Below are 18,878 nucleotides of genomic sequence, written 5' to 3'. Positions count from 1 at the left end.
ATAGCCTCTAAGCTCAGAAGAAAGTCCAGAACAGCAAAAGTAAGGATGCCTCTTTGGAGACAGAATGCATGAGATCTTAACAGATCTCTAAATCAATCTGCCCTGCCTTGGACCCGGCCGCTGTGGGTGTGTCTCATTAAAAAGCCAAAGTCCCACAGGACAGTTCTATTCAGCTAAGTGGCTAATTGACACTGAGGTCCATGGCAGCATCCAGAAGGAACCAGCTGCATTCTGAAGACACCAGGTAGTGTCCACAAAATCTGGGTTCCCAGAGGTCCCCTTCCCCCCTGGTCCCATGATCTGCAGATGCAGGTCTGAGCCCCTCGCTTCTACTTTTGTGACTCGAGAAGTGACTTGTCCTGTTTTTCTCACGTGGAAAATGAAGCACCACTTCCTTTGCACGGACATGGGTGAGGCTTAAAACTATGTCTGTTAAAGGGCCCAGTACAGAGCCTGGAACCTGGCAAGGGCTCCAGCCTCAGATGGCTCCTGCCATTTCCTCGTGTCCCAGATCTCCCAGCGTCAAGCACAAACATACACTTCCCCCGGTGCTCCACCCCACAGACTGCCCTGCCAGGCACAGGCCACCTTGCCTTTCTGCCACCTTACTATGTGTCTTCAGGCAAGTCCCTTTCCCTCCATAGACTTAGTTTCCCCATCTATCACACAAGGCTGTTGGGTTCAAATGACCTTGAAGGATCCTTTGCTGCCTGACGTCTGAACGTGCCAGAGGGCCCCAAAGGCACTCTTGTAACCACCATTCCTTTAACCCCAGGCCAACACCTGCCGAATGCAAGACTGGCTGGAGCAGGGCCCCGGGCTGGCACCCCTTAGCACTCCCACAGAGCTGATGTTTCACCAAGCCCGGCAGAGGTGATGGGATGTGGCAGCGGGGGTGGGTGTCACTATAGTCCTGAGGTGAAGAACATCCCACCAGCAGACTTGCTTCCCTAAGTCACTGGAGGGACACCGACCCCAGGCCCGGCTCCCTCTTGCTGCCCACAGAGGCCACTCTGCCAGGAGAGATCAGGAGAGAGCATGAGGCCCTACAGAAGTCTGGCCTCATCGCTCCCTGCCTCGGCCCCTTACAAAGTGGCCAAGTGTTCTGGAGGCCACACTGGTGGTCAGACAATCAACCTCCAGGAACAGGAGAGCACAAGGCAGAGTCCTAGAGGCAGGGTCTGAATGTGTACCCATCTCCTTTAGCAAGTGTCCTATGAGGTCTCTGCAGCCCCATGAGCTAGCACTTAGCACGGGCCCAGCATACACTAAGCACGCAGTCAATGTTGCTTCCTTTCTTCTAATTCAAGAGGAATCAAGAGAATGTGCTCAAAGACATGAACACCAAGTGAACAGTAAGAGGGCCACAGAAAGTGGCATCTGTACCCCAAGTCCCAAGACACACACAGGGCACCAATGCACTAAGCCTCAAAATTCAGAGGGGCTCCCAATCTACTCCTGGCCACCTTCCTGCCCTCTAGACCCATGTGGTGCCCCTGTTCATGTGCCTGTCTTGTGTGGGGTCAGAGGGGACCAACCCACACAACTGTTCTTCTGTCTCTGGACTGTCCTCCTGAGTCAGGAGGATCCACATGGGTGGTTTCTCCCCACTGCACTGCTCATGCCCAGGGTCTGTCTGAGATGGCAGATAACCTAATAACCATTCACTCCTTAAAGATGCTCCAGGCATTATCCTGATGAAAACAGACCCTCAGGATACTGCACGCATGGCCACTTTCTTCTGGGTCCCATACAATTGCTTGGACGAGGTTTTGTCGTCAGGGGCCAATAGGAACACAGCCACAGGAGGAAAGTCTCTGTATTTTCTATAAACCTGCCACATAGTCCAAGGGACTTTATGCTGCTTCCAGCCACATGTCAAAGATTTCCTGGTAAGGGGTGAGGGATAATTCTGTCCCCAGTGATCTAACCTACCTCCTTCTACTAGATACTGAAAGCAAGGTGACCCTGCATGCTTCTTTTATTGCCCTAGCTGCTAGGAAGCTCCAGGGAAGTTTTCTATCTCAAATGCTGTATTTTTCTTCAGTAGAAATTCCCCATTTTTGGGGGGGGGGTGACTTGGTTAACTGTACTTGGTACCGTGTACATGGACTTCCACTGTGCCCTGCCAGGTACTTCCTGATGTAGGTGAAACATGAACTGGTGAACTGGGGTGAAGACTCAACACAGCACTGCCCTCCAAGCACCATGATGAGAGCACAAACCTTCCCCTGCTGATGCTAGCTGGGGACCACCCAAGAGTGTCCCCTCTGCCTCCCTGCTGAGTTGCGAGTCTGCTTACCTGTCATGATCCTCTGGGCCTCGTAGGGTTCCATGTAACCAGCACTCTCTCCCTTTCCTGCTTTGCTCCTGAGATCATTCTTGGCATCAAAGGGATCCGAATAGTCATCAGCGATGGTCACCTGCAAGGGGCAAGATGGCAGGAGTATGAGTCCACTTCTGGCTTTCTGCTTCACTTCTTTTACAGCCAGGCTTCGCTCCAACAAACATAAATGGAGCCTGCATCATACCAGCAAGGAGCAGGGGTTGGAGACAGGAAACAGAGCTGGTGCCCGTCCTTGGGGAGCTCCCATTCTCGGACGGGTATCAGAGAGACCCACACTGGCAGAGCTCCTTGCCTCTGAGCCTATGCCTGCAGCCTGGCTGCTCCAGGCACAGCCCCGTGAGAACAGAAGGGCATCTGGGTAGAGAAGCACAAAGGCAAGAACCTGGAGGGTGTCTTTGGGGAATGTGAGTTGCTCAATTTAAAGGAATGGAAATGGAGGAAAGTTGGAAATGAGATAGCAGAAAGCCCAGAGATGCTGACAGGCTCCTGGTGCTGGCTGAGTCCTACTGGTCTGTCTAGAGATAATTATGTTCAGTGTTCCATCTTCCCCGAATCTGGAACACAAGCATGCCTTGGGTAATCGGACAACAATTTGGTGAGATCAGCGCAAACTGCAAACATGACCATGGCCGCAGGCAGACCCAATGAAAACACAAAAGCAGCTCAGGGAAGGACAGACTGCCATGGCGAGAAAGGGCCTTCTATAACAGATGGGGAAACTGAGGTCGAGAGAGAGAAGGGGCTTGACTGAGACCCTCAGCCAGATCCTCTGCCTCCCAGGGTCATTCTCCTGGACTCCTCACTTGTCCATATTTAAGAATATATCAAAGTCCCATGGCAAACAGACAGACAGGGTCCCCCTGGAGTAGGCAGTCAGAGCAGGGAGGTGAGTCCTAGGACTATGCCAGAATCTGAGATTTGAACGTTGCAGAGACAAAGTTCCACATTTTCCCTGGAGGAGGATAAAAATTCTTGGGCTAAGAGTAAACATGGCAGTTTTTCCTCCCATTTCTAACTTCCTAAGCTTCATGAAGGGCACACTTACCAGTGGGGATAGGACAGGAACCCATCCAACCCGTTCCCTGTCACAGCACCCTAGCTCCACCGCAAACTCGCTGTGACCTCTGTTGAGTTCTTTGCCCCCTTGGTCACACCTGGCAAAGGGCAAGTCCTCAGCCTCTCAGCCTGGGCCACCCAGCTGCCTCTCTTGGGAGGGGATAGGTTAGCATTTCTCTCAACCCTTGGGGTTACATGAATTGTTATTTAAATTGTAGGTTTAATTAGAAACCACAGGAGCCTTCTCTCTCTCCCAGCTCCTGGAATGTAAAGCATTTGAGGGGCCTATAAACCCAGGGGAAGGGAAAATCCCCCTTTGTCTGCCTGGTAAATGGCAGCTTGTGGCGGCAGCCCTGGCAGGGTGAGCGAGTGACCTTCAGCTGCCAGGAATGTGATGCCCGCAGAGGGACAGCGGGCAGGAGCCCCGTCACGGGAGTGTGGCTGGGGGCTGATGGGAGGTGTGGCACACAGCCGCCACCGCTCCCCGAACAAGAGCAAGCTTATCAGTGAACGACCCGGGGCCAGAGCGCCTGCCACCGCCTGCCACTGCTTCATCACGGCTGTGGGTCAGGCTCGGAGTCCCAGAGGGGACACTTCCAGATGCTGACATTGTCATCGTGGCCTTTCTGAGACTCACTGAGCTCAAATGACACCAGGCAGGGGAAAGATGGGGGTGGGGGAGCACTGGGTCTGGCAATGTCTTTCCTTTGATATTTCTACTCTACCATTTGCAGAATACATTAGGGAGAAAATTACACGTGTGAACCACTGTCAGAAGAGCTAAGAGGCTGATCTGATCTAGGGTTTTGTGTCTAAGAGTTCAAGGAACCAGAAGTCCAAATGGAGAAAATGACAAGCCCACTGGAGATGACCTCTACTCTCATTTCTCTCATCCTGGATTTCCTTACCCTCTCTTTTCAACATGAACGGCTTCCATCTACTCTAGGAAGGGAGCAAATATTTCTCCAAGAAAAGCAAATCATTTTGGGGGGATTAGCTGAGGAAGGGGAGGACAGGGGAGGGAGTGGGCTGCAGTCTCCACAATCTAGAAATCAACATTCCAGCTCCTCTCGGAAGTGCTCTGTAATTTGCAAACAGGGAAGGCTTGCAGGATATAAACCAAATCTTTGTTCGCCCTGGGACAGGAGCTCTGGGAGGCCTTCAGTTCAGCAGACACTATCTGTATTTTCTAATTAAAATGAGATCTGAGCTCAGGTTGTCAAGGGGGACCCCAGCTGCCTGCCCTGCTTACTTCCGTTTCAATAAGAATTTACAAATCCTAAAACCAGGAAAAGCCCCTGGTCCCTGCTGACATATGGTTCCAGTTATATACCTGCTGACAGTTGAAAATCCTTCCATTAAAAAAAAAAGAAGTTTACAATTCTGTTAGTTTAAGAAGCAAATCGGAAGGTTCCTAAAATGTATATTTAATCAATTTGCTTTCCAGCTTCAAAGTGAGGTTGGTGGAGGGGAGGGAATTTGAGGTTTGAGCAACCTGAAACTTGGCAAACACTCACTGAGCTGTCTGACCTTTCCGCAAAATTATGTCCTGGTTTTTGGAGTAAAAGTTTAACCAGGTGCTAAGAGAGTGGAGCAGGCAGTTATCCAGCACGCCAAGCGGCTTGCCACAGGCCCCAGCCACCAGCACTGGGCAGTGTGACCGCTGTCCAAGCTGCCCAGGGCTCCCTGCAAGTCAGGAAGGCCAGCAGGGGGCTTGACTGGAGGCTGATGATTTTCTGAGTTAAAAGAAAGGGAATGAGTTTCCCCAGATGTGGGTTTGGGTTCCTGCTGGGGCTGACTCCGCTGTACTTTTAAAATGTCCTCCAATCTAACTGAACAATTCAACCAAAAGGGAGCGAGTCGTCAGGCTGCGGGTCAGGCTACATAGGCACAAAAGAAGCTTTCCTTGATTTCAAACTTGGATTGACAGGCATCAGACCCCTTCAATGTGGCCTGCTCATGGTCCCACGGGGCAGGCGCAGAGCTGAGAGGGGGTCCCAGGTCACTGGTCTCTCCACTCCACTAAGGAGCTAGGTAGCAGCAGAAACGCAGGCTGTTGGAGCCTGTCAAGCCAGTGAGTCACGTTCGCTTTCCTGGCTTCCTGGGATGGGTGCAATGGTCCATCTCCGACAAAGGAGAGTTATGGCTAAAACCCTAGGCGAGGCTTTTCTTGCTTTCAAATAAAACTGGAGACCTTGGGTCAGCCCAGTGCCCCAAAAGACTTTCACAGGGTTAAAGAGCCATGAAACTGGGGGTCCTTGAGAGACCTGCTCCAAACTCTCCTTTCGTAATGGCCCACCGCAGCCCAGAGGGTTCTAGAATGCCACCATGTCTGCTGCCTTTCTGACAAGGCTCTGTGAGCTAGCTGCAGACTGGCAGTGGGGTCCACAAGCCTCCTTTCTGGTTTGCACACACTGCTCTGTGAAACTGGTTCCTCCCTTCCAGTAGTCTGAGGCCTGGGTGTTTTTATCTTGGGAATTTAGCTTTGTGATAGGAAGCAGTCTTCCTGTTCAGGCCCAAAGGGAAGCACTAGAGGAAGATGGGTGTTGCCACTTGACCACACAGGGCCATTTGCTTTTGTGAGACAGCTGCCCCTGTGGGGAGAACGGGTCCTCTCCACACGCTTTCAGCAGAAAGGTAAATTGGCAGGGCCATTTCGAAGGACAGCTTTTGGCAAAACCCATGAAAATCCAAAAATGCACATGGATCGACCCAGCAATTTCACTTCTCAGTATTTATTCCCAAATGTGCACAAGGAGACGGGCAAGAATGCTCACTGGAGCACATAATAATGAGCAACTGTAAGCACCTGCTATATCCATCAATAGGGGAACTGTTAAATAAAACGTGCTAGCTCCACACTATGAAATATTATTCAGCAGATTAAAAAAAAAAAGCAGTTGCTCTATATGCACGCACATATCTCCAAAACATAGCTTTGAATGGAAAAAAAGCAGGCTGTGGAATGATAAATATGATACCTATTCATGAAAAATAAAACAGAAAACTTTATTTAATGTAAAGAAAAGGTCTAGGGACATAGAAACTTTTTTTTTTTTTAATTTTTAAGGTTTTATTTTTTTTTAAGTTACCGCTACACCCAACGTGGGGCTTGAACTCAAAACTCCAAGAGATCAAGAGTTGCACGCTCTACCGAATGAGCAAACCAGGAATCCCTAGGGAGATATAAACTAAACAGATACCTCCTCTGGGAGGAGGGAAGGACTGAGATCAGGTGGTTAGAGGAAATCAAAGGAGACTTGTCTGTAATGTTAACACGTTTTTCAAATAAGGAAAACTTATTAATATATTTACACGCAAAACTAAACTTTAAAAAAAAGCACTCCTCCTCATAGTCTATTTTTGGTACAGCAGATAAACTGTTTCCCAAACTTGCCTGAAGACAGGAATGGCCTGGAATGCTTGTTAAAAAAACAGATTCCTACCCCAATAATCTGTGTATTTAATAAGTAACCCAGGTGATTCTTACCAGGAAAGTTTGAGAAGCTTTACGTGAGAGCCAGCACCCTCCCCCACCAATCTAAAGCTAAGCCTCCAGATATCACTCTGGAATTTCACTTTCCCCAGTTATTTCTCAGCCATGTTCATTAAACTGAGGCAAGAAGTCGATGTTAAATGCAGTTCTCGCTTGCTTTCTTCCCTGGGGATTAAGTGGAGTAAGAGATGACCCAACATGACTTGGTCCATCTCCAGAATCTAAGATGTGGAGGTCATGGCATCCCTGTGCAATTCTGAGGGCTGGCCCCAGATGAAGCAACACAGCCTGGGCAGCAGGGGGAGGGTCACCAGGAAAGACCCTGCCCTGCCCCACCCCACCCCGGCCCGACGACAGTCCTGGCCATGAGCATGTGCCAGGCTCTCTGTTCTGAAGCATAGAAGCTTTTGGGCTCTTGGCACACTCTGCAGGAAGATGGCACAGCCCCAGAAAGGGCTGACAGGACGGTGGAGAGCAGCCACTGCTGAAATGCAGGGAGCATCCCCGATAAAATCACTCCAACCCTGATGTAAAGAAAAAAAAAGAGACAAGAGGGGGAATAGCCGTCACCTTCCAGGACTGGGTGACCCACACTGTCCCCACTGCCCCATGGGCACATCCTGAGTCATAAGGTCACTTCCACATGCTGTGCTGCCTGTGGGAACTGGCGGCATCAAACTGGCCCTGCTCGTCCACTTGTTGGATGAGGCAAGATAAGTCTCCCCCGTTGTAAGTTGCTCTCCCCTCCCTGGGAAGTGAGGGGGCAGCACCCCATGAGGTCCTGGGTCCTTTCCAGGCCCATAACTTCTTTCTGCTCTACTCCAGAGCAAACTGCATATGAACACACATGGGGATGTTCTACATGGTCCCAGCCGGACCATTTCCTCATCACTTTTGGCATGAAGACCGTACGTTACTTTTAACAGTTTGGGGGTCACTTGACACAGATCACTTCAGAAATCTGCTAAGTGATGAAGCTGTGGCTCTCTCCACCACTTTTATACGTGCCTGCAAAGGGAGGGCACATTTCAGAAAGGTCAGAAGCACTATGTTAAGACCCAGCCCCCATGCATTTGAGCTCCTTTAAGGACTGGCTAAGACGAGATGTACTCTCTAGGCCTTATAGTGGCAGTGGGTGCTGACTCTATCATAATTCAACACACATCATTCACCTGGCTGAAAAGACAGTGTGGTGCATGACTGGCCCGTCATTTGTCTGGGGAGTGTGGGGGCACAGAAAAGAGCAGCCTGAGGTGATGTGTTGTGGCTTACAGCCACACAGCACTCAAGGCAACCTGGCCCTTTCTCTCACTCTAGAGGTCAAGAGAGCTCCCTGAAGGTGATCAAACAGCATGCAGGGCAGGAGGTGGCAGCGGGAGCCAGAGGCTCCATGCCTCTGTCCCCCATTAGAGGATTAGACAGGCTGGAGTCCTGGTCCTCCTTTGAGATCCACCATGACACGGGCCCTGGCAGGCATGATATCCCCACGATGGAGGCTCTGTTGCCATGCCAACTAAGAGCCGATGTTAAAGAAACGGGGATTTGGGGGTCTGGAGAGGGCTTTAAATGACTAGCATGCTGCCCAGGAAAGAGGCAGTGGACAAATGTTCTGCACAGACCCAGAAACTATACAGAAGCAAGCTCAGTGAGTCAGAAAGGACATTAACAGCTGCTAAAGGGACACGCTGCCTGGAAACCAGAGTTCTTATCATTTCAGTGTCCGAGCAGAGGTGCCACGGTGGGTGTCTGCTTTGGGTAGAAGTCAGCTAACTGGATATCACCTGTCTGTGCGGTTTTCTTAGCACAGATTCAGCTGCCCCACAGCAGAAGGTCAGCTTTGAGAAACGCCTCGATGGGTGGCTATCTGCAGAACCCCCAACGTGACCAAGGCAGGCGGTATTTCCGAAGCTCGGAGGCTGACTAGCGATGGCTATGCTGCGGCAGCTGCCTAGGGCCATGCCAGTACACAGAAAAGGCAGAGGCACCAAAGAAAGGATGCCAGCAAGCAGGGACAGCCCAGACAAGCAGAGTTCTGGAGTGCAGCTGCCTCGGCCCCAGCCTTGCCGGGTAACTGGGCAACCTGCTTTATCTCTCAGTTTCAGCAATTCACCTGCGCCATGGAACAAGACCGTTGGCTATCTCAGCTTCACATGAATGTTACGAGGAGCAAACACTGAGATGGTTCGGGGATGTGTCAGCAGTTTATAAAGAAAAGGCTACGGTGGCACCTTCTGGGTGCCCAGGATGGAGCTAAGTCCTGGGGAGGGACTCTGCCCACAAGAAGCAGAAATTTAGTGAAGACAAAACAAAGACCTGACAAGAACCTGTCAAGGCCCCAGTGGTGACAGAGGAAATGCATTTGGGCATGACAACAGCTGTCATTGTTCTCAACCACAAAAAGAAAAATGTTTGTGGGGAACAACCCTTTTCTGTCCTTTTATGCTTTGGGAAAGGTGTACCTCCTAGTCGGGGGCATCTGCTAAGAAGAAGAGAACCTCTTGGGACGCTCAGGGCTGCCCACTCGTGTGCTGGGAGACAGTGTGCTCCTGGTCTCTAGGGCTCTGAGCGGCTCAGGGAACCAGGCTGTAACACACACAAGGTTGTGGGGATGCCCCAAGCGGAGATACGAGCAAGCACCACCTGCTCGCCTCTCCCTGTCCCTGGCTTTGACCATCATAGACCAGCTCTCCTTACAGGCATGCCAATAAATCATTTCTGACGTGCTAAGGAAATTAATTTGGGGAAGATTAATTAGCTACATTCATGCATTCCGCATAACCCCTGGAAACCAGATGGTGCGGGTGGGGGGTGGGGGGCGGCACTTTTCCATACCGACTTAGGACTGGTTTCCTTTCTCTCCTCTGAAGGCTGACTCAGCCATGCAGAGTTACCTCAAAGTTCTAAACCCCTCTTTCATGCATGGAGGTCAAGTGCTTCTAGTGATGGGGAGTTCATGACTTCCTAATTCAGTTATTTGGGACAGTTTTCCTCCAGCAGGCATCATTCATTTCTTTGTGCAGACCTTGGGTGCTCTATTGTATACACCTCTTTAAAGACCAGCCAGTTACCTGCCCCCCACCCCATGTCAGGAGGCAAGGGGTGTTTCAAGTGGTCTCCACTGGTCTTTCCAGTCCTGCCCCTCCCACGGCCACAGCTGCTTGCCTAGACACCTGCAGGCTCCAACTTGTTAGGAAAAACGCATTTCAAATTACAGCCTCTGTCAGCTCCTCTTAGGCCCTGCTTGCTCAGCCCCTCTCTCTCTCACACACACAGTCACACACACATCTCACCCTCCCTCGGTTTAACCCTGTGGAAAAGGCTCTGAGTCCTGGGTGGGAGGCTGCTGGAGTGGAGCCCGCCCCAGCCCTCTGTTCACTCCAGAAGCTTGCTGTTAAATGGTAGGGACTAGCTTCTCAGCATCTCTCAAGCAGTGGAAGGTTCTATTTTGAACTCAAAAATAGCTCAGTCCTAGAATTTCTTAATTGCTTTCAGCTAAGGCCAGAGCCAGAATTTAGTGCATCCCTCCTGAGGACAGAAGCTCCCAGGGGTCTGAAGAGTCATTACATGTGAGGTCAGAACAGAAAGAGCCCTGGGAGATAATGTAGTTCAGTGGGTCTCAGACTTCCATGTGTGTAACTGTGTAAAGGAAATCTCACATGGAAACCCAACATGTGCCACACTGCCCACAGTCTCAAAATCATGAATTCACTGGGAAGCAGGAGGCCCTGGGTGGGTGGGTGGTAAAGGTCAATGCCAAAAACAGGTAACTCAATGTTTCCTAACACCCAGGCCCACGCTGTTTCTGCAATACCTGTATGGCTATCTAATTTTTCTCTTAAAATCATTCCTAACATGGGGTACCTGGCTAGCTCAGCAGGAAGAGCATATGACTCTTGATCTCGGGGTCCTGAGTTCGAGGCCCATTTTGGGTATAAGAATTACTAAAAAAAAAAAAAAAAAAAAAATCGATAAACTTAAAAAAAATCATTCCTAACATTGTCAATTTGCACAATCACTCTCCCCACCCCCAGGAAAAGACCCTTAGTGCCTCTTGCAAGGACCACCACCCATATCATCCATCCCTGGGCTCTGGCTCAGTGCTGCCCAGCCCTCTGACAAACCCCATCAACCTCAACCTCTACCCAGCTTCCCAGATAGTCCTTTCTTGCAAGCTTCTTGCTCAAGTGGGACAAGTGTTCCTCCTGGGGTTTGGGGTCACTGCCTAGAAAATGCTCAGACCAGCCCTGGATCAAGAAGGGTAAGATCGGGGTGGCTGGGTGGCTCAGTTAGTTAAGCATCTGCTTTTGGCTCAGGTCATGATCCCAGGGTCCTGGGATCGAGTCCCGAGTCATCAGGTTCCTTGCTCAGTGGGGAGTCAGCTTCTCTCTCTCCCTCTGCCCCTCCCCCCACGTGCGTGCGCTCTCTCTCTCTCAAATAAATAAATAAAATCTTTAAAAAAAGGATAAGGGGCGCCTGGGTGGCTCAGTCATTAAGTGTCTGCCTTTGGCTCAGGTCATGATCGGATCGAGCCCCGCATCGGACTCCCTGCTCCGCGGGAAGCCTGCTTCTCCCTCTCCCACTCCCACTGCTTGTGTTCCTGCTTTCGCTGTCTCTCTCTCTGTCAAATAAATAAATAAAATCTTTTAAAAATAAAAAAATTAAAAAAATTTAAAAAGAAGGATAAGATCAAGATCAGGATTTTCTTCTTTGCAGGACACTTAGGGCTGGAAGGGTAGGAGAATGATCAACTGGAGCAGGGACACGGACGGCCCTGAAAGGCCTTTACCTCTCCGTGCCTCAGCTGCCTCGGTTATAAAATGACAACAGGATGAAGGCAAAATGAACCAATACTAAGTGAGGCAGAACGGGCCTGGCACACAGCAAGTACTCAAGACACGTCAGGTGTGACTATCATCATCTCAACCCATCATCCAGCCTGATGGATTCCCCTGTCTTATGGGGGAAGCAACTGAGGCCTGGAAAAGGGAAAGGGCTTGTGGAGGTCGTCTGGAAATCCAGGAAGAGAATGTGTCACTGGGGTGACAAAACCAAACTCCCAGCAAATCCCAACCACAGGAGAACCTGTCATTTGGTAACCTATCCTGCCTGCTTCCAAAATGGGTTTTGGACAACTGAATTCAAGTCATTTTTCCACCCCTGGTAGGCCCGGCCCTTCTGCCGCTCCCTTCCCAAGAAAGGATCAGAATGCCCCTGAGGCTTTCTCACGGTGATAGAAGACTCTGTACAGTATGAACAACTTCTCCAGTGTTCTCACAGGAAAAGTATGTAAAGCAAAACAGCAGAGCCTAGAAGCCAAAGGCCTTCCTGAGGGCTCCGGTACCTTTAAAAGCCAGGCCTCCATGCAGGCCATGGAGATGAGCAGGAGTGGCTGGGTGATGGGGTCTCTCCAGCCTGTATGAGCTCTGTGCCCAGAGCTGACACTAAGGGGAGAATGGGCTCAACCCAGGTGCAGCCTATGTGATTGGTGACAGTGGTCCAGGATCCGTACTAAGGGAAGGGGCGCTTCTCTCTGAGTGGGTCCCATTAGGACGATGCGTGCACATTTCTAACAAAAGAGCAGCAAGGCAGGCCGGAGCATCTTTAAAACACAAGCAGCAATAAACAGCTGCCCTCCCCCAAGAATTACCGCCTCTTTATTGAGGACACACAGCATCGGCCATAATTACCACCACCGTATTTGAGGGTTCCCAATTATATATATTCCGCTTAATGGTGGGTGCCCGGTAAATGGTGACTCACTTTTTTAAAATGATGTCATCTTCTGAAGTCCTCAAGCAACCAAGCCTCACTTAACTCTCACATGCAGACCTCTAGGCCAAGAAACTGTCCCTGAATCCCCAAGCACTTCTCATATGGACTCAGCACTTTCCAATGTACAGGAAAATTACTGGGCACAGAGCTTTGCAACAACATACCTGTCTGTACTGATGTGAGCGGCTTGTTCAACCACCTGCACCCCCTGCTCACAACATGCCAGCCAATGAGCCCTGCCTCGTGGAGCTTCTGGTCTCCTGGGGAAGCGCACTGTTAATCAGTTCGCCTTCCTGGGGAGGGCAGGAGAGACCCAGCCAGCATGTGCCAGGCAGAGGAGTAAGTGTACGGGTGAGGCCCCTTCATCCCCTGTCCTGAATTGCAGCTATGTGGACACCTGTCTGCTTCACCAAACCTGGGAGGCAGGTTCCAGAGCCGGTTCCCTGCATACCACAGTCAGCTCCAGCGTGCAGCAGGGCCCCTGCAAGGTGTGCTGGGGAGGAGCCAGGGCAGGCAGGGATGTTGAGGGTGGTACTGGATTCAGAGGTCTGAGCTTCAGTGCTTCCTGGCTTCTCACCAGCTGTGGGGCTCTGGTAGGATGTCTCCTACCTTTTCTGAGACTGAGTTCGCCCACCTTCACTGGGAGAACATCTTCCTCCCGGGGTATGAGGAAACTGAGTCAATGGACCAAAGGATAACATAATGGCTGGCACACTGTATTGGTAAGAGTGAGAGGCACTGGAAAACATGGAAAAGATGCTATTCTCATTTTTGAGATGCCACAGGTCACATATACCTTAGTTTGGGTTCCCCCCCACACAGACCCTGAAGACAGGACTCAGGTACAAACCCTTTATTTGGGACCCAAAACTTATGAGGGGTGTGGAAATGAGCCAGGGAAGGGAAGGCAGCAGAAAAGCTGGGTAATCAAGCCAGCTACCAAGTAGCTGGGCAAGTAGAACTTCATCCAACAGGGAAACTGGGAAATCATGCACAAGGCACCCATCAGAATTACTTTACCAAGGGCAAAGGAGCTGGGAAAGCCAAACATCAACTAAATCTTGGAGTCACCACTGGAGGCTGCTCGTGGGGCCCTGCCCCTGGCCTCTCTCCTTTGTGTGTGGGTAAGGTGGCTATCCCCACCCCAGGTTCTGCATGAAGCCCTGGGCCAGATATGGGTTCAAGCCAGCTGGAGAAGGTCAAACTGGTAGGGTTGGAGAGACTTTGTGGGGCCTGACAGCATCAACTGCCCAGGGCTGGGAAGAGCCTCAGGGAGAGAGAGTGAGGTGAGCTGAGAAGTCCCACCTGGCAAGTTTACCCAAGTGAAGCAATAGGACCTGGGCTCCTGCACTACTTGGCCCCTAACCTGCCTAGCTCACCGGTCTCCTCTGAGTTTCAGTTTCTACATCTGTGCAGAATCTCCCTGTCCCATCTCCCTCCTGGGATTTCCAGCAGACAGTGGCTTTGCAAATGCAACAGGGGCCGTATAGAATCTAAGAAACAGGCCATCGGCAGATGCCACCCTCCCCAGTGCGGGAACTAGTAGACACAGGACCACTGAGCCTCAGGGAACATTGTTCCACAGCCACACTCTGGCCTCAAGAGCCTCCCCTCCATGGTCCCGGCCCCTTTGCTGTATCCTACCCAGAGATGCCTAGTTGGTAAACATGTGATGATTTCAGACCACTGTAGCCTTTGCCCTAAAAACCCCAGAGCGCTGCTACAGCGCCCGAGGCTTTCAACACCAGGGAGGTCTGATTGGCTCTGTCCATCTCCACCCCCCATGTCTACTCACAGCATAAGGGGTACAAGCAAATGCTGGATGAGTCAGTGAGTTAATGAATCCAGGGAGGGTCTGTTGGGCCATTTCTCTCTGCACAGAAGCCCAATGTCCATGCACATAAGGGGCCTCTCACAGTAGGGCACTATAAACAAGCACATTTTTACCTAAGCACTTGTATACTTCTTGGCTTGGCCACTTCCTGGCTTGCATGACTTAGGCAAGCCACATGACTTATTTGACCTCTCTGTCCTTAATTTCCCTCATTGATAAAGTCTGAATAATACCAAGATTTCCCTTATGAGGTCATTATGAACTTGTTTTAATATTTGTCAAACGCTTAGAACCATGCACAGACCAAACAAAAGTAAGCATCACTGAAGTAAATATATACATACATGCCTAGCAGGTGCACTTGCAGCCACACACACATGCACACAGATGTCCACAAAAGCACATGTGCCCACACTTACATGTGCTCCAACAGAGCAGGGACCTTGATTTGCTTTTTCCTGATGTGTTGTGAGGTCAGATACGTGCACTCTGCACAGCCAATGGGCAAAGAGAAAAGGGCCACAGTCTGCCTTAAACAAAAATAACCCACTGAGCCAAGTCCAGCCAGTGCACTGACTGACAGCCATGGCTGCGAATCCTGGTCATTCACACCATTCCAGTTATCTGCCCAGCCCCGGCTCTTCTATGCCCGCTTGCTGCTCTAGTCAGAGAACACCTGCCCCCCGCCCCGCCCAACCCGGGGACAGGTGGCCCCAGACCCACTGGACCTCAGTGATGCACGATTACCTCTCCCTAAAGATATGGAGCTACCAAAGCAAACACGGGCAGGTGAAACTGCAGAGAAAGCCAGATAAACACCTTGCCTCCTTCCTCGCCTCCTAGAATTCCCTCCATGGGCTTTCTTCTCTGACCTCAAGCTTCCAAGCAGAGGGCTGGGGAGAGCGGAGATGCTCTAGGCGGGGATTTCAGGGCCCAGTCAAAACACTCTATTTGTTGGCTTAGTATGACAGGTTCTTACTTTTACAGGCCAGTCCTTCAGGAGTCTGATGTTTATGAGGCCCAGCACCAGCTACATACACATGTGGCCTCTGCACTTGGTTTCCTGCTCTGTTGTCATTCTTGAAATTATTCATAATTTTTGAATGAGGGGCCACATGCATTCTTATTTTGCACTGGTGGGCCCCACAAATTACGCTGCTGATCCTGATGGTCTTTCTCATCCAGAAGTTTCCATGGGGAACTTGAGGCCCAAACTCTAATCCCTTCCTCTCTCCACCTGGGCACCACTGGCTACGTCACACTCCCTGTCAGGACCTTAGTTTCCCGATCTGTAAAACTGGAAGGGTAGAGTGACCCTCGGGGCCAGAATTCTGGATTTCACAGACCACTATAATTACCAACAAAGGGAGAGGGAAAAGACACAGGATCACAACACTAAAAGAAACCCAACTACCATCTGTCCTCACTGACATTTTTTTTTCTAATATTTTATTTATTTGACAGAGACATAGCGAGAGCAGGAACACAAGCAGGGGGAGTGGGAGAGGGAGAAGCAGGCTTCCCTCAGAGCAGGAAGCCGGATGCGGAGCTCGATCCCAGGACCCTGGGATCATGACCTGAGCCGAAGGCAGACACCCAATGACTGAGTCACCCAGGCGCCCCCTCACTGACATTTTTGAAAGGAAAGAAACATAACATTAAATAGTCAAAAGGAAATTGAGAATAAAGCACAATCCTTTAAGGAATGTATCTAACTTCACAAAAAAAACCCTAACTTTTCACTTTTCTAATTGCAGTGGAGGTCACTATGTTTTTGGGGAAAACACTGGACCACAGCGGCACTTCAGTCCTTCCAACATTATCTTGAAAGTCAGCCCCTCCTTTAGGTTGATGTACACCTATGACAGGGCGCTGGCTTTTCCGGTTCCCCTCCCCTCCTCTCCCTGCTCATTCCAAGGGCACATTCTAGACCACCACTGAGGACTGGCCTCTAGGAAACACCAACACAGTACTTGACAGTAGCCTCATGAATCAGGCACGAACTGGCCCTAATTTATTAGTTCACATGGTAAAATTACCTTCCAAAAGGAATGTCACAAATCACCCACTACCGGAAATGTTCTATCCTTAAAGGGAAGCAAAGGTATGTGGAACTGAATCCCAGACTTATCAATTTCAAGAGCAAACTTTGATCCACTGCTGCTGTGTTAATCAAGTGATCAGGGAGGCCCAGCCCCTCGCTGATAGCATAGCTGTCACAAGACAACCCAACCCTCCGCCGGCTTTCTCTCTTCACACATCTCTCTGTGGAGTCATCCTGAAGCCATGCATGACTCACGGGACTGACTCCTGAAAGCAAGAGTCCTAAGAACCTCAGACTAGCCCCTCCAAGAGCCTGAGCGAATCTTCTAATCTGGAGGATCAGAACTGGCAAGAGGCTTATAGAGGTCATGCTGATGATGAAGAAAGTACCTACTATGTGCCAGGCACTTGACTATGTGCTTTCACATACATGGTCTTATTTCATCTTGCTAATTACATCATTTGCAGATAACAAAATCAAAGCTCGAAGAGGTTTAGTTGTTTCCACAAGGCCACAGAGCACACAAGGCAGTGCAGGCCTCACTCCAAAAACGTTGGCTCTTCTATGCCACCCACGGCCTATTACATGAGTTTCTAATATCCTGGATTCCTTTTCGACAGCAGGAGGAAATCTCTGAAGAGAGGTTTGAAAGGAAGAGGAGGAAGCTCTGCCAATTTGGCTCTGATGTGCCAACCTCGGGCAAGGGCCACCCCTGACACTCCCTCAGTCAGCTGGGTGCTAGAAGACTCCCTTCCTCTTCCTCAGCCACCCTATGACTGCAGCACACCTGCAACCTGCCTGGGCCACACCTGGGGAAGCAGCCACTTCCGCCTGCAGCCTGTAACCCTGTGTTCCGCTTCCAGTAATTTCCTCCCTCCATCCCCTACTGCCTCATCCTCATCTTTCCTGCCAGAAAGATCCCACCTTCTCCTTCTCCCTACAACCACCACCAACAATAGCACAGCACTGCACAGGCAGAGTCCTTACATTAGAGGGAATGAGGCAGTGGGGAGGCCCCGGGGCCTCTCTCCGCACATCCCCAAACCTTTGCACATGGAAGCATCACTCAGCGCAGGAGAGGAAGGAGAGCTGGAAGGTAACCATGACCTCGCCTCTTGCTTCATTAATAAGAGTTAATACTTGGACAGTGACCAGCATGCACTAAGTTACTGTTATTTTCAAGGAGGCCTGTGAAGTAAGTCTCATTTTTCTCATGGTAAAGTGGGAGGGAATTTTATGGTAGAGTTGGTTCATTTTTCATCTTGTTAGTGTTAAGCCCAGTTGGATTTGAAAACACCAAGTGTCCACACATAGAGGCACTGGAGGTGTTCCGTCTATGGAAGAGGAGGCCTTGGGTCAGGGCGGCCAGCCTGAAATCCCTACGGGCCCTCAAAGCCCAGAGGTGCTGGTTGTGATGGTGCCTGAAAGGGGATTCGGGAATAACTCAAAGCGGCACTCTCCTGGGATAAAAGTGAACACCCCATCGTCTTTATGGGTGCCCCATCATGCACATTTCTTGGGGATAACACAGGTAATGTGGGCCACCTGACTGGGGTGGGGAGGGAAGGGTCCTTTCAATGCCCCCCCACCACCCAAAGAAGAATGCACTCCCTAGAGACATTTAAACTAATGCCCAGCTGACCAGGACTGGTTCCACCTAAGTGGTCTGGCTACACTCCCCATCTCTCCACATTTCTATCATGCCCATCCTCCAACCAATCTGTGGGCAACAGGTCCAAACAGATGGTGGTCCTGAGCTCCCCATCCACCCTGGACCCCATAACTGGAGCCATCACAGCTCAGGCGTCTTGGGCTTATGGACTGGCTCGGTCAGGCTGAATAGCTCCCACCACCTTCCCCGAACCCTTGGCTAGGAGAGTCGGCATGGTGAATAAGGCAGGGAGGGTCCTCCAAGGCTGCCCCCAACCTTTTCCACCCAAGACAAATTTTCTGTAAAATACCATCACCCTCCCCAGAACCACCTCCCAGATTTAAGAAGGGGAGAGGAAGCTTGGGTTTTAAAGAGAAACTGGATTCCCATTCATGAACTCCCCATACCAAGGGCATCTAACAGGTAAAACGGGTTCTGCCATTGATTAATGAGCTGGAGTAATAATGGGGTTCACCCTTCACTATTAAAAATATTAACCTCATTCCTGGCCCAATGATAAACCCATAAACCCAGGGCCCACAAAGCGCTCTCAGGACCACACTTCCCATCTGCCAGGTGACAGGAGTGGGTACACCCCAGGGGTAGGCCAGGAAAGGAGAGAGCCCTTTGGAAAGGCCAATGACACTACACAGAGCTAACTGTGGGGGGCAGGAGGGA

General features: G+C 50.6%; 1 protein-coding gene across 1 annotated transcript in view; it reads right to left on the bottom strand.

Moving 5' to 3' along the window:
• SHB (SH2 domain containing adaptor protein B) overlaps positions 1 to 18,878 on the bottom strand; it is a 136,021-nt gene that overhangs the window by 83,378 nt on the left and 33,765 nt on the right. The window contains exon 2 of the mRNA XM_025888510.2: positions 2,303 to 2,423. Coding sequence (XP_025744295.1) covers positions 2,303 to 2,423 — 121 coding nt within the window. The remainder of the gene's footprint in view (positions 1 to 2,302; positions 2,424 to 18,878) is intronic.

Source organism: Callorhinus ursinus, unplaced genomic scaffold, assembly GCF_003265705.2.
Source record: "Callorhinus ursinus isolate GAN/ISIS: 27379988/994484 unplaced genomic scaffold, GSC_fseal_2.0 scaffold24, whole genome shotgun sequence".
NCBI classification, from domain to species: domain Eukaryota; kingdom Metazoa; phylum Chordata; class Mammalia; order Carnivora; family Otariidae; genus Callorhinus; species Callorhinus ursinus.
This window is presented reverse-complemented; position numbering and strand designations above follow the sequence as displayed.